General features: G+C 42.5%; 1 protein-coding gene across 4 annotated transcripts in view; it reads left to right on the plus strand.

Annotated features, from left to right (window-relative positions):
- The window catches only part of GIT2 (GIT ArfGAP 2), a 692,535-nt gene that overhangs the window by 88,890 nt on the left and 591,047 nt on the right, over window positions 1–12,598 (plus strand). For all 4 annotated transcript variants that reach the window (XM_078667341.1, XM_078667342.1, XM_078667343.1 and 1 more), the window contains exons 4-6: window positions 3,150–3,255; window positions 7,892–7,978; window positions 9,139–9,269. In XM_078667341.1, the coding sequence (XP_078523467.1) occupies window positions 3,150–3,255; window positions 7,892–7,978; window positions 9,139–9,269 (324 nt within the window). The remainder of the gene's footprint in view (window positions 1–3,149; window positions 3,256–7,891; window positions 7,979–9,138; window positions 9,270–12,598) is intronic.

Raw genomic sequence — 12,598 nt, forward strand, 5'->3', positions numbered from 1 at the left:
TGACACTAACAAAACCAAACAAAACTCAAACAATCCCTTGGACGTATAAATCGCAAGGTCTCCCAACCCCCACTCCCCCTCCCTGCCCCCTGCTCATGGCTTCCGCCCAACCCCAACTGGCAGTGTGCCTGTCGCCCCATAGACTAAACTACTAACTAACTAAAGGCAGAAAAGAGGAGGAAGTCAGGACGCCGTCTCTTTCCCCCCCCCCCCCACCCCGCCCACCCCTTTGAAAACCGACCCAACTCTGTGTCCATGACAGCATGTAGTCCTGGGACCAAAATCAACAAAGTATATGTGGGTTGGACCCACTACCTGACATTTTTAAAAAGTCCCGAATAGCCTGCGATCGCCGTCATTCCTCCTCCTGTGGTCCACCAGCTCCATCACGGTGTTGCCTCTCTGGTCCGCTCTGGGGATGACTTTCCAACCAGTCCAAAGCCACATCTGGGTTGTCAAAAAAACAGACCCTCCCTTCAGCCTCTACTCTCAATCGGGCCGGGAACATCATTGCGTATTTCAGTCTTACATCTCTGAGCTTCTTCTTTACTCCGAGGAAACTGTGGCGCTGTTTCTGGACATTTTGGATAAAATCTGGGAAAAAGGAAAGAGTGGCATTTTCATATCGAAAGGGACCTCCCGACCGGGAGGCCTGCAGGATAGCGTCTCTGTCCCTAAAGTTTAGCACCCTCACAATCATTGGGCGAGGAGGGGCTCCCGGGTTGGGTCCTACCCCCCACCACACCCCTACACCCACCGGTACTGGTGCGCTTGTTCAAACTTAAAGAAGTTGCCCAGCCCCTTGGGCTTCAGATGGTAAAGGATGAGTTCCTCGACAAATAGGTCTGGGCCCTCGGCCTTCTCGGGAACGCCAATAATTCGGAAATTATTGCGTCGAGCTCTCCCCTCATATTCGTCCAGCTTCTGATTGGTCAGGACGCCGTAGACCTTAAGTTCTCGCACTTCCTGTTAGAGCTGTGCCACGTCATCTGTTAAGCTGGCAAGTCTTAATATCCAGAGACTTGCCTTAGTGAGATCCGCCCGTATGAGATTGACCTCGATGGTGACAGTGTCCACGGTGTTGTCCAGCGACTCCTTTGACCTGGGGAGGACTTTACACCATCTATCGCCGCCATCACGTCAAGTAGGGTCGGCTCAGCCGACGAGCCAGCGGACTCGCCTCCGATCGATTAAATCCATCTCGAGTCTGGCGGCGACCCCTGAGGCATCGTGTATTGGTCAAGCGTATTGGTCTGGACCTGTTGCGACCCCTTAAGGTTCTTGACTGCTGTCTGTCTCCTTCGGATTTCAACGGCATCTCAAATGCCTCCTCAGTGGATCCTGGTCCACTTCACTCTGCCCAGGTGCAACAATGGCATGCAAGTTACCCAGCCAGAGGAAACGGGCAGTTGAACAGTGCCCCCAACCGGTCTGGGCCCCAGGACCGGTCGCCGGACAGGCTCTATCGCAAGGTTGTAGTCCCCAAAAGCAAGCCGGTCCCCCAAAGTGCAGATCCTCGACCACAGGGGAATCACTGGGCCAGGGAGGCGCCGCCTCGCCTACTTCGGATCGCTGTGTCTAGGGCCACCACGAGCGAGCCGACCTTCACGGTCACCGAAGGATGCTTAGGGGCCCCCACAATGCCTCATTCACTGGAGGGGACAGCTTTGCGTCCCAGATGCTCAGGAGAGGTGAACCAGTACGGGGGGGGGTCTCCTCCACTCCGCCAGCTCCAAGCTGCAACCACTGCGCCACTTCCACCTCTCCCACTGAACCCTGCCCACTCAGGGACTCAAGAACACTGATGCCCAGCCGGATCCGTCGCAAAGGACAGGTGCGGATCTCACTCCCGGGGGCCCTGGCCGCCGATCGCCAGCACACATTCAGGGCGGGCCCGCAGGTAACCATTCCTATTCCAGGGCCTGGTGTCTCCCAGCACCTCCTCCACTAGCCCTTCGAACTGGAGGGCTCCCTCGTTAGGCCGCGGGGGGGGGGGACCAATGGTCTCCCGGACAGGACAATCAAAGCGGGCCCCTACAATTATGGCGGGCTCCCAAGATCTGCCTGCGCGCTGCTCTGTGACCTGCAGTCGCTCTCTCTGTGTCATTGCTACTCCGCATACGAGCCCCTCGCGAGCCCCCGGACAGGAGGCCTCACTGTAGCCCCCTCTGCAGCCGCCACACTATTCAAACTTCTCCGGGCGGGGAGTGGGGGGGGGCCACACCACAGCTCACTCCGCCGCTGCCGCTCACCTCTGATATCCGCGGCCCCCGTGTTGTTGCACTGGCTGCCGGCTCCCCCGCCAACAACAGCTCCCTGCTCCGATCAGTCCACAGGCCTCACAGGACGAGAGGCGTAGCTCCGGCCCCCGACATCCCAACGGGGTCAGAGTAAATTAAAAGCGCACTGCTCACCTTCAGCCGACTAACGGTGGGGTCAGCAATCGGGAGATACTACAGGATATTAGGGATGGGGGGACAGGTCCGGAGGAGCTGAGCCTTCACGCGGCCATCTTGGACCGGCGCGTGGCTCCTTCTAATTACTTAGTTTTTCATTTAGCAATACAGTTTGGATTGGTAAATTTAAACAAAAAAGTGGCATTTGCGTCATTTTTTAAGCCTGTATGCTTTGAGAATGCTTGCTTTTTTGTGCCTGCTTGCTTTTTAGTATCAACCACTTTAAATTACCGTCAGAATTTAGGGGTTTCTGGAGTTTGCTGTCAAACCACAACAGCTTTCTGTCAAAACCTTCAATTAGCATTATAGAAACACCTGGATTTTTTTGTAATTCCTGTTCTTTTTGGTTTTGATAAGGTTACACATTATTGGCTAACAGGATTTTTGTAAACATTCATTTTCTTGAGTGAAGCGTTTTTTTCCCTTTATTTTCATTTCGGCTGGATGGTTTACAATCTCCTCTGAACACCTTTCTTCCAGTTTTTGTGACTTGACAACTGTGGTGGTGAGAAACGAACATCTATTTGTATAAATAATTTATCTGAATAAGTGGCCGTAATCCACCAGATTACCTTCTACGTTTGTCTGTATTAACCAACTTTATTTGTGAAGGGCATTTCTCACCATGGAAGTAGACACGTGTGCCTAGTACATGGCTGTGAACTTTGTTTTGCTTTTATTTCTTTCCATCAGCCCAAATAAAGCAGAATTCATCAGAGCAAAGTACCAGATGTTGGCATTTGTCCATCGTTTACCATGTCGTGATGATGATAGTGTTACTTCCAAAGATCTTAGTAAGGTAAAGCTACTGTTTTATCTAAACATTGTTTCTTGAGGACTTTTGAAAGTTTAAAACTGAATATCTTCTTCTTGAGGTAGCCATATGAAATTTTGACTGTCTAGAATAACATGTTCAATGCTGGGAAACAAGTGCTTTTTACTGTGGTTTGGTACATTTTCATTCATTCAAAAGACTTTATTTCGATCACTGTGGATCGTGAAAGTACAATTTAAAACAACCACTTACAAACACAGTAAAAACATAAACATATGTAGAGCACATACACGTTCTGTCGAATAGCAGCACAAAGGTACAGTAAAAGATGTTTTAAGAGGACCAAGGAATCGTCATAGGAAATATTTTAAAAACAACCTAAAAATCCATGGATATTTTAAAAAGTGTTTAAAATGAGTGTTCCGCAGACAAGAATTCAAGTTACACAATACAATTTGGTGAAGCCCTACAGTGAAGTACAGCCTAGGTACTAACAAGAGAGCACTTGGCACGTCTAATCCACATTGCCATTAGAAACTTGGCTATACAGAACACAATAACACGAGATGTATCTGGCTACATTATTCTGTAAGCTTCCTTGTACTTTCTTGCTCCCAAGTTCCTACTAAGTGGGGCTATCCATTTCTTTCGAGATTGACTATACAAGAGGCAGAAAAATAAAACATGCTCGATTGACTCTGGTCGCCATTAGCAGCAGGTACAGTTAACAACTACCCTGACTCCTGTTTTACACCATTTTGCCTTAAAGGATTTTAGAGGTAGGCAACCTGAGGGTTGCCAAAGGAGGTACAATTGTGTCTGTTATCCTCAAAAGACGGGTCAGTTTAAAATCAATAAAAGCAGCTGAAAGAGATCCTTTACGATTTGTTAAAAGTTCAGTCTCAACTATGGAGCGTTTGTACCCATTGCTGGTCAATAATTGGGCTGTCTGGAGCGCTGCCCTGGTTTATCTGCTGTCATCCTACAGAGAATCTACCCTGAAGGCCCCCACAGTATTAGACCAAAACGTCCAGTGCTGAGAGGACGGTAAACTTCCAGGTGCCCCAGTAGCAGGAGGGCGCCTATGGGAGTGGCAGCAAGATAGTAAGAGGAAAAGGAGACTGCAGTGGGAGCCCTTCAGAGGGTGAAGGAGCAGGGTGGCACAGGGACATGGCGCTCCCTAAGCTAAGGCTCAACCTGTTCTTCTTTTTTTTTTTTTTTAAATGGGACGGCTTTACAAGTCACTCTCCAATATATGCAGAAATTCAACTTTAAATCCTCAACCACAGAAGTGCAACTATTACCTCTGACAAAACATCTAAAATGGCTTCTGAATTTCCTTTCACGGTCAAAATCAAGTTGCAGTGAATACAAACAATTAAATACCAGGTATCTGCTCCTTTATTTTTGCATTTGAGTCCAGCAAGCTTTATTGAACCTGGTGACAGTAGAAAATGTCTAAAAATCCTCAACTGCGTTTCTGCCTTTCTAGAAGTTTGTGGCGTAAAGTAAGTCATCTTGGTTATAATTAGCGTTAATCGTTCCTTATTCAGCACTTGGGTGTCTATATCAACCAATTCAATTAACACCACATTGGCTGGTCAGATTTTGAGCACATGTATGTGTTGTCTCTACTGGCCATATCTACATTAGTTTGAGAAACCTTTCTGCAGAGGGTCTCATTGACTAAGGTCGGAGGGAGCAGTTAAGAACAGGTTCATTATATTGGTTTGCACTAGGTATGTTTTTTCACCATGTAAAGTTGACACACACTGAGTGGATGCTTCCACAACATACATGATAGCAGAATTAGATATATCACTCTTTCTTAATGCATCTCCAAAAGCTGAAAGTCAGCATCTTGGGTCCTGAATGACATGGGTTAATGAGGTCTAGTGGAAACTTTTGATTTTTCTTCTTCCCTAGTGCTCTTGTTTTTTGGCCTTGACATTACGAGGGCTGTGTATATGCTTTAAGTAGGAATTTTACTTTTCTTTATTTTCTTTCTCCTGGAACATTCCTTCCTCTTGTTTGGGTGGCACTATTAGTGTGTGTTTTGATGTATTCCAAGTGCCACTGCCTTAAAGCTCGTTTCACACAGTTTATGGTTGTCGTTGTAATGTGCTAACATTACTGAAAACCTTGAATAAAAAACACTTCTCACAACCTCTGCACAGCCCCTTATCTCAGTTTTCAGTCTAGTAGTAATAAATAAAAAAAATCGAAAAAGTCTAGGACCTGTCCAGCCCCTGGAGCAAAAACGAGCGCAGACACTACCCCAAATCTGCTTTAAAAATTCAATGCAGGTGCAGGAAAAAATCACTTTGAGTGAGAATAAAATGCAAGCCCTATGAAAAATAACTACAGCAGAAGTGACACAAAATTAACCCTTCCCATGCAAAAAGACCATGCCTTTAAGGATCATCCAATCCTTCCATCAGTGAGACTAATGCCATCTTCTACAAAGTGACCTATAGTTACTGTTTGTTTCAAAAATTCTAATCTGCTTTTTCATATTATTTCTTTGTCCTATAATAGTACTGCAATATTTACAGTAATCAAGACCTGTGGCTGGTGCCTTTTCTGTATCTTATTCTGAAATTGCTTTTTTTGATTTATTCAATAAAATGAAAAACCGTACTTAAAATCATGATTGCATATTATTAGATATCCATATTTTTTATTTATTTCTTCATCGTTTACTTGAATTCATAATCTGATGGACGTATAAGCAATCATGGCAAGCTCTACTCTTCTGTGTTGGGCCATTTTTAACAATACAAATCTTAGCTCATAGTTTGTTCCTTTTATAATATTCACATAATACAATTGAAGAATACACCAGGTGCATTGATTAAACAGTATCCAGCTTCCTCACATGAAACTGAAATTTTAGTAAGCAACCTTTTTTTTTTCTTTTATTCGATTCTAACTAGTTCAGTGCAGTAGGTTTTTCAGATACTCGTCCGAATCATGAATAACCTCATCTTATTCATAGCATGAATAACATCCTCCTCTTCTTCATAGCAAATATTATTTGTCCTTCCTGCATCCTAAGAGTTTGTACTTTGGACAGCTAAAAAGACAGTGCTTTTTTTCTGAGTTAGCTATTTAATTACCCATCCACCAAGAGGTTTACTGCGGAGACAGGCCTGTATGAAGTAAAAGAAAGTACCAGTTCTCAAATTGTGTGGCCACCTCAAGGTGCCTGTCACACACAGGAACCAAGAAGACCCTTTGGAAAAAAAGGCACAAAAATGAGAAACAATGATAGAGCAGGCATCCCAAGTTACACACAATAGCATGATAGACAGCAAAAGGAGATGGGCTCAGTGAACGTCTGGGGAAAATGGGAGCGTCTGACCATGCATAAGCTTACATCCTGAAGCAGGCTACGAAAATGCCTATAAGTAATCACTACCATAGCACTAACAATTTCAGAATCCTGGCGTACATAGTTTCAAAAGGCCAACATTTGAGGAAGTTAAATCTGGGAACATTTAAAGTGCCTTATAGCATCCCTATCCCCAAATAAATACAGCAGCAAGAATTGGAAACACAAATGTAGGATTAGCCCTAGCTCTTCCAACACTCCTTACCAGACAAATGACACTGACAGAAGACTGCAGAATAGGCCACAGAACCAACAAGATGTAGAGCTGGTCCCATGTCCACAAACTGCGGAAAATGAGACTTTATGCATTGGCCATCCCCTGAGAAAAATATATCTTGTAGATTGAAAAGAATTTGCCGTATTTTATTCTAAAATACAGAGGGTGGCATTGACACTGTATGTTTTGATGCTTTAGCTCCAAGGGTAGACGAGAAAGTAGGCTCTAAATGTAATGCACTCTATTTCTACTCTGTCTTTTGGCTAAAGGATCCATAAGGAAGAAGACCTTGAAATAACATGGTTTTATTGTTACACAATCAACACCTCTTTGGAATGTAAAGTAAAACATTTACTGCTCGACCCATTAAGAGAGTTAAAATGGTGGCCTATGCCTTTGAATTTTAGCATCAGTATCAACATATTTTGTCCCTAGAGTTCACCGCTTGGCACCAAAGAAACATTTGTAAAGTGTTTGGGATTTAATCATCAGCTTAGTTCATAAACTAATGTGATCCCTTTGAGGATTTGGCAAGCTCTCTTGATCATTTGTTAAATGTAAGTAGCCTTTTTAAAACTCATCCCTTCTTAAATAATGCCTGTGGTGTTGGCTTTCCCTTTGGATTAAATGTCTGGATGTTAAATATTAAGTAGTATTTAGTGCCCTGTGGTCTTTCTAAAACGGCTTTAGAGGGTGCATATACCTAGATATTTTCATCCCATCTGGCTGACACATTATTTTGTCGAACATGTTAAATGTGTTTGTCACTCCATCGTGCCACCAGTGTTCAACTGCTCAAAGAATACTGTTAAACTTTATTAAGTGATGGACATGATAGAAACATACCTGTTTAAGTCGCTACAATAACTCAGTATGTATATTTTATATGTTTAACCATGCCTCATTTATGTTAATGTGAAAGCAACTGGCATTTCATTCTTTTAGCCATGTTGTTGTAAAACTCTAGAACTGAATTTTAGATTCACAGTGCATTACAGGAAATTAAGTGGATTGACCAATTTACATCTTGTGTTTTTTTTTGTTCACAGCAACTCCATTCGAGTGTGAGGACAGGGAACCTGGAGACCTGTTTAAGGCTACTATCATTGGGAGCTCAAGCTAATTATTTTCACTGTGTAAGGAAATGCCAGTTAGGTTGCGTTTTAACAAATAAAGACTTGTGTTGCATTGTTTTTTCTATAGTTTAGTTTGAAACCACTACAAATTAAATTTCTGGTAGATGTATGTTTTGGTAGGATACATTTGAGTCCTTGAACAGCAGGTTATATTACTTTTGTAAACGTTCCTCCATTTTAGAAATCTATATATATGATTCCTAAAGCCAAGAGTGCTATTGCCCAATCACTTTCCTTAAACCTTGTACTCTAGGCTAGACCAATAATTGTAATTCATTATTAAAGCCTCCAAAAAGGCACATTCAAAAGCAGGTGTTTTGGGCACATCAGTTTAATTTACATGTAGAATATTTAATATGTATGATCCATGTATCAAAATGTATATTATATATTGACGACATTTAAATAATGCTGCAGTGGAATACTGTTAATCATTACAAGCTAGAGTGAATGAATAGAGTGTGAACAATCTTAGTCTGGTGAAAATTGACTAATGCTTTACAAATCCAACAGTCGCATTTTTCTATACCGACTGTTGTTGCTTTGTAGGCAACTAGTCACTGGTTTGGATGCCAGAAAAACCAGTGTTAAGTACGTCATTACGAGCATCCAGCACTACTTGCCTAATTTTGTGATGGTACCAAAGCCATAGGTAGAGAGTTGGATATGCATGTCTTCCATGAGGCTGTACATCCACTGGCTTCTCAAAGAAGTTAACCTTCATTTGTCTTGCAGATGATTACCTATTGACAGTCAGTAGAACAGGAGCCAAACCTGTGGGAGAAGAGTCTTGGGGACATTTAGTGTTGATTAATGCATATAGGAGGATCTTTCCACTTTTTTTCTGAAATCTACAGTCGGGGGTTTCCCTCATTAAGCCCTCCCAATGACCTTGGATGTTTATCCTTTACTCTGGGCAACTGCTTTTTTTACTATCCTGTATGGCATTTTCTCCGTTAGAGTTAATTGTTGCTGAAAACCAATATATGATGGGAAAATACATAGGCGCACAATTACAGGAGCTATTGGGACCAATCTGGGCACTAGTCAACCAAATAAATAATCGAGCATTGTGCAAGGATCACTGTTTGTTTGAGTTCTTAATTGTTTATTCTGCAATCTTTTGTTAATTAGACTTTTCTTTTATTAATCCTTTTTAGGAGAAGGGGAACACCCCACTTCATGTTGCTGCCAAAGCTGGGCAGATTTTACAAGCAGAACTATTAGCAGTATATGGTGCTGATCCTGGCACACCTGATTCGAGTGGCAAAACACCAATTGACTATGCAAGGTGAACTGTTGCTTACTCTGGCTTGCATTACTGTTGGCCCTTAAAACTTATTTAAAGATTACTCTTTATTCGTTCCTGTAGTGTTCTCATGTTTCATTTAGTTTTTCTTAATAGTTATACTGCAGCATATTTAAATTTGATGATCACATGGCATAGTGCAGCCATATTTGTATTTTAATGTGTACAATTGTGTTGTTTCTCTCTCTTCTCTGGCACTTGCTGCTGCCTGTGTTGCATCAGTGAGTCTGCTAGATGTGATAGCCAAAGTGTAACTACTCAATAGTGGTTTCACCTGCAGTGGTGACGTAAGTTCCTTTCTTCCATGTGTGGCGGACAAATTACTTTAAAAAACTTAGTCTAATGGTAAACAGACTGTTCCTCTGTGTTGCTCTCTTCGCAATGAAGAGTCCTAGGAGTGTTCACCATAAGTCAGATAGCCAACAACTGCTCCATCATAATCTAACACACATACCTATGAGAGCCCATCTAATCAATTCTACATTAGTCACGGAGGAAATGCCTTCACACAGTTGAGCTTCACACCTACTGGAGCTAAACCGGAGTAGATTGAGGTCTTCGCATGTCAAAATAAACATTTTTGACTTTGTCAAAACAGGAAAACTATGGCATGGCCACTGGGCGGCTAATGTTCTTTCCCCTTCAGAAATGCCTTTTTGTGTGGTGGTGTGCCTGCAGCTCTGCCCTTGGGCACCAGTCTAGTGGTTTCATGGTCTTCTTAACACATGCAAAATGCCAGAAGGCACCAGTGCATATGTCAATCAATCACATCATTTGTAGAGCGCGCTAAATACCCGTGAGGGTCTCAAGGCGCTGTCTTAGCGGCTAGGTGGGAGAATGATCTTCGGATGCGAGGGACCTCGGAAGCTCAGCTGTGAAGCCAAGAAGTGTGCTAAGCACAGAACCAGTGATAGAGCCTGTTACTTCCAGACAGTAGTAACTGGCTCAGAGTTGGCCATTATTAGATTTTAATTTTTCTAATTTACTAGCTTTCTGTCACGATCAATGGATTTGACAGTGAAGTTTGCTCAGAACACAGTTTCTGCCTCCTTTTCATGATAAACTCGTTGCCAAAATGGTCCCACTTGCATGGTGCTTCACCCACTTTGATGCCTTATGCAGCAAGACAGTCTATGAACCTGTAGACCTCTGATGTTGTCTGTAGCTAGATTTTCCAATGTTAGTGGGAGTGACGTGTGTGGAAAACAATTTTGTCAGTGCCTCTAAGCATTCCTTTACAAGAGCAAATATACTTTACATTGATGGTGACCAAGGATGAAAAAGTATTGAACATCTTTTTTTTTAATGTGGACAGTGAAGCATATATCATTGGATTGGGTTCCTCCCTGTCCTGGACATAATGGTGCTCCCCTTGCCTTTTGGTAACTTTTTCTAAGAGACATAACAGAAGACTGAGAGAAACCTATTTGAACACCTGCTGTCCATAAAAAAGTCGCTCACAAGCATAGGTGTGTACCTTTCTCCGCCCACAAAGCATTAAAGTTCAGACAGTAAAATTTAAAACCTCTTTCTTTTCCACTATTCTTACCTACTTGTGAGAAGAATAACCTGATGCAACTGAACATTACGTTTTTGTATACGTTCTTGTACTTTAGGTATTTTGTCTTGCGCACAATACTACCATGTTCTTTGAGAGGTGGTTGATGTCGCCACCAATGATTTAAATGTATTTCTTTTCAAATACATACCTGGTCTTTCTATACCCTGTTACCAAAGGAGAGCAGTCTGGTTCATGTAAATTGGCATAAATAATGCAGGAAAATAAATTACATTTTTTGTTTAAACACCAGATCTTCTTCTATCTCACTAGATCTATCTTAACTATATGAATTTCAGGGTTTATATCCAATGCTCTGTTCTACCCTTTGGTAATCCATCGAACTCCATTTCCTCTAGTTACGTCCATTCAGATTTAAATCTAAGCTGAGTCCCTTATAACTATTACAGTTTAACATGCCGCTACATAGGCAGTCTCTTTTTTTGTCCTAATAGCTTTGCTACTCTTGACCAATTTGCAGCAAACAAAGAGCCACAGCATGTAGGATGCAACCTTTCAGCTTGTCAGATTTGGTTCAAATTGGTAAAGTGGTCCAAAGGTATAAAAAGATTACTAAACATGTAAATCGTGATCGGAGACTTTCAAAGCGAATACTCAAAAATCACTTTAAAAAAAGGCCACATTTTGATAGCACATTGAGCTTTCATATCATTTGATGCATTTTCTTGATTTGTTTAATTTTTGTTTAGCGGTTTTATATTTATTAATGTGAATACAAAATGCGTGCATTCCTTAGTTAAGTGTATGTGCTGTATTATTCACAATGACTGGATAATCGGGTTCTTTATATACATGCCGTACAGTAGTTAATTTTATCAGATGTTCTATGTCTTCAAGGAGGAGGTATGGGACTTCAGTTTGCCTATATTAGTTTCTAGGTATTTTCTTTTTTTATGTGGGTTTCAATATTTGGGCCTGAATTTTATTTCCTGTATATGAATTGTGTTCTTCTTTGATTTGATGAGTGTTTTGTACTGTTTGTAATTATATCTTGTATGTATTTTTTTGGCTGTTCATAGCTGAATAAAAATGATGATGACAAACCACTTATTGATGACAGTGCACATGCACCAAGTTGGCCCATAACTGTTTTAGTTTGTTTGACACTGGTGGTGGAACCCCTGACAATCCACTTATGAGCTGAGCTGGGCTATATGAGTAGGAGCAATGGTTCACCTTGTCACTCTGTATGCGACAATGTCCTCGTCTACCTACAACAGCTGTAGCTTTCAGTGCCACTCTATGGGAGCTGCAGCGACTTGGTGAATTACCTGGCATTCTGGATAAATCACTGATTTTGCCCCTGTTGGGCCTGGAGGTCCGTCTTCTTAAGGCCTTGCCACAGGTAGGCCTATGATGGGAGTTGGATTCATTTAGATATCTGGGGATTCAGGTAGCGCATACTATGGAGAAACAATACTCCTTGAACATGGAAGGGTGATAGCAGGGCTGTGTGTCTCTCTGATGTTTTGGCAGACTCTGCCACTGTCGGTTGTAGGTAGAATCTCCCTGGCAAAGATGGTGTTGCTCCCAAAATGCCTGTAGGTCTTGCAGAACTCGAAGTGCCTGATTCCTCGAGGAGCATTCAAAGAACTTGAGAGCCTCCTGGTGGCACTAGTGTGAGTGGGTAAGTGCTGCAGGGTATGCCGGGAAGTTCTCAAACTAGGGGATCAGGGACTCCCGGACCTCAAGCTGTATTATCTGCAGCATAGTTGCAACACGGAGCCAGATG

Source organism: Lissotriton helveticus, chromosome 11 (assembly GCF_964261635.1).
Source record: "Lissotriton helveticus chromosome 11, aLisHel1.1, whole genome shotgun sequence".
In the NCBI taxonomy this organism is placed as follows: Eukaryota; Metazoa; Chordata; class Amphibia; order Caudata; family Salamandridae; genus Lissotriton; species Lissotriton helveticus.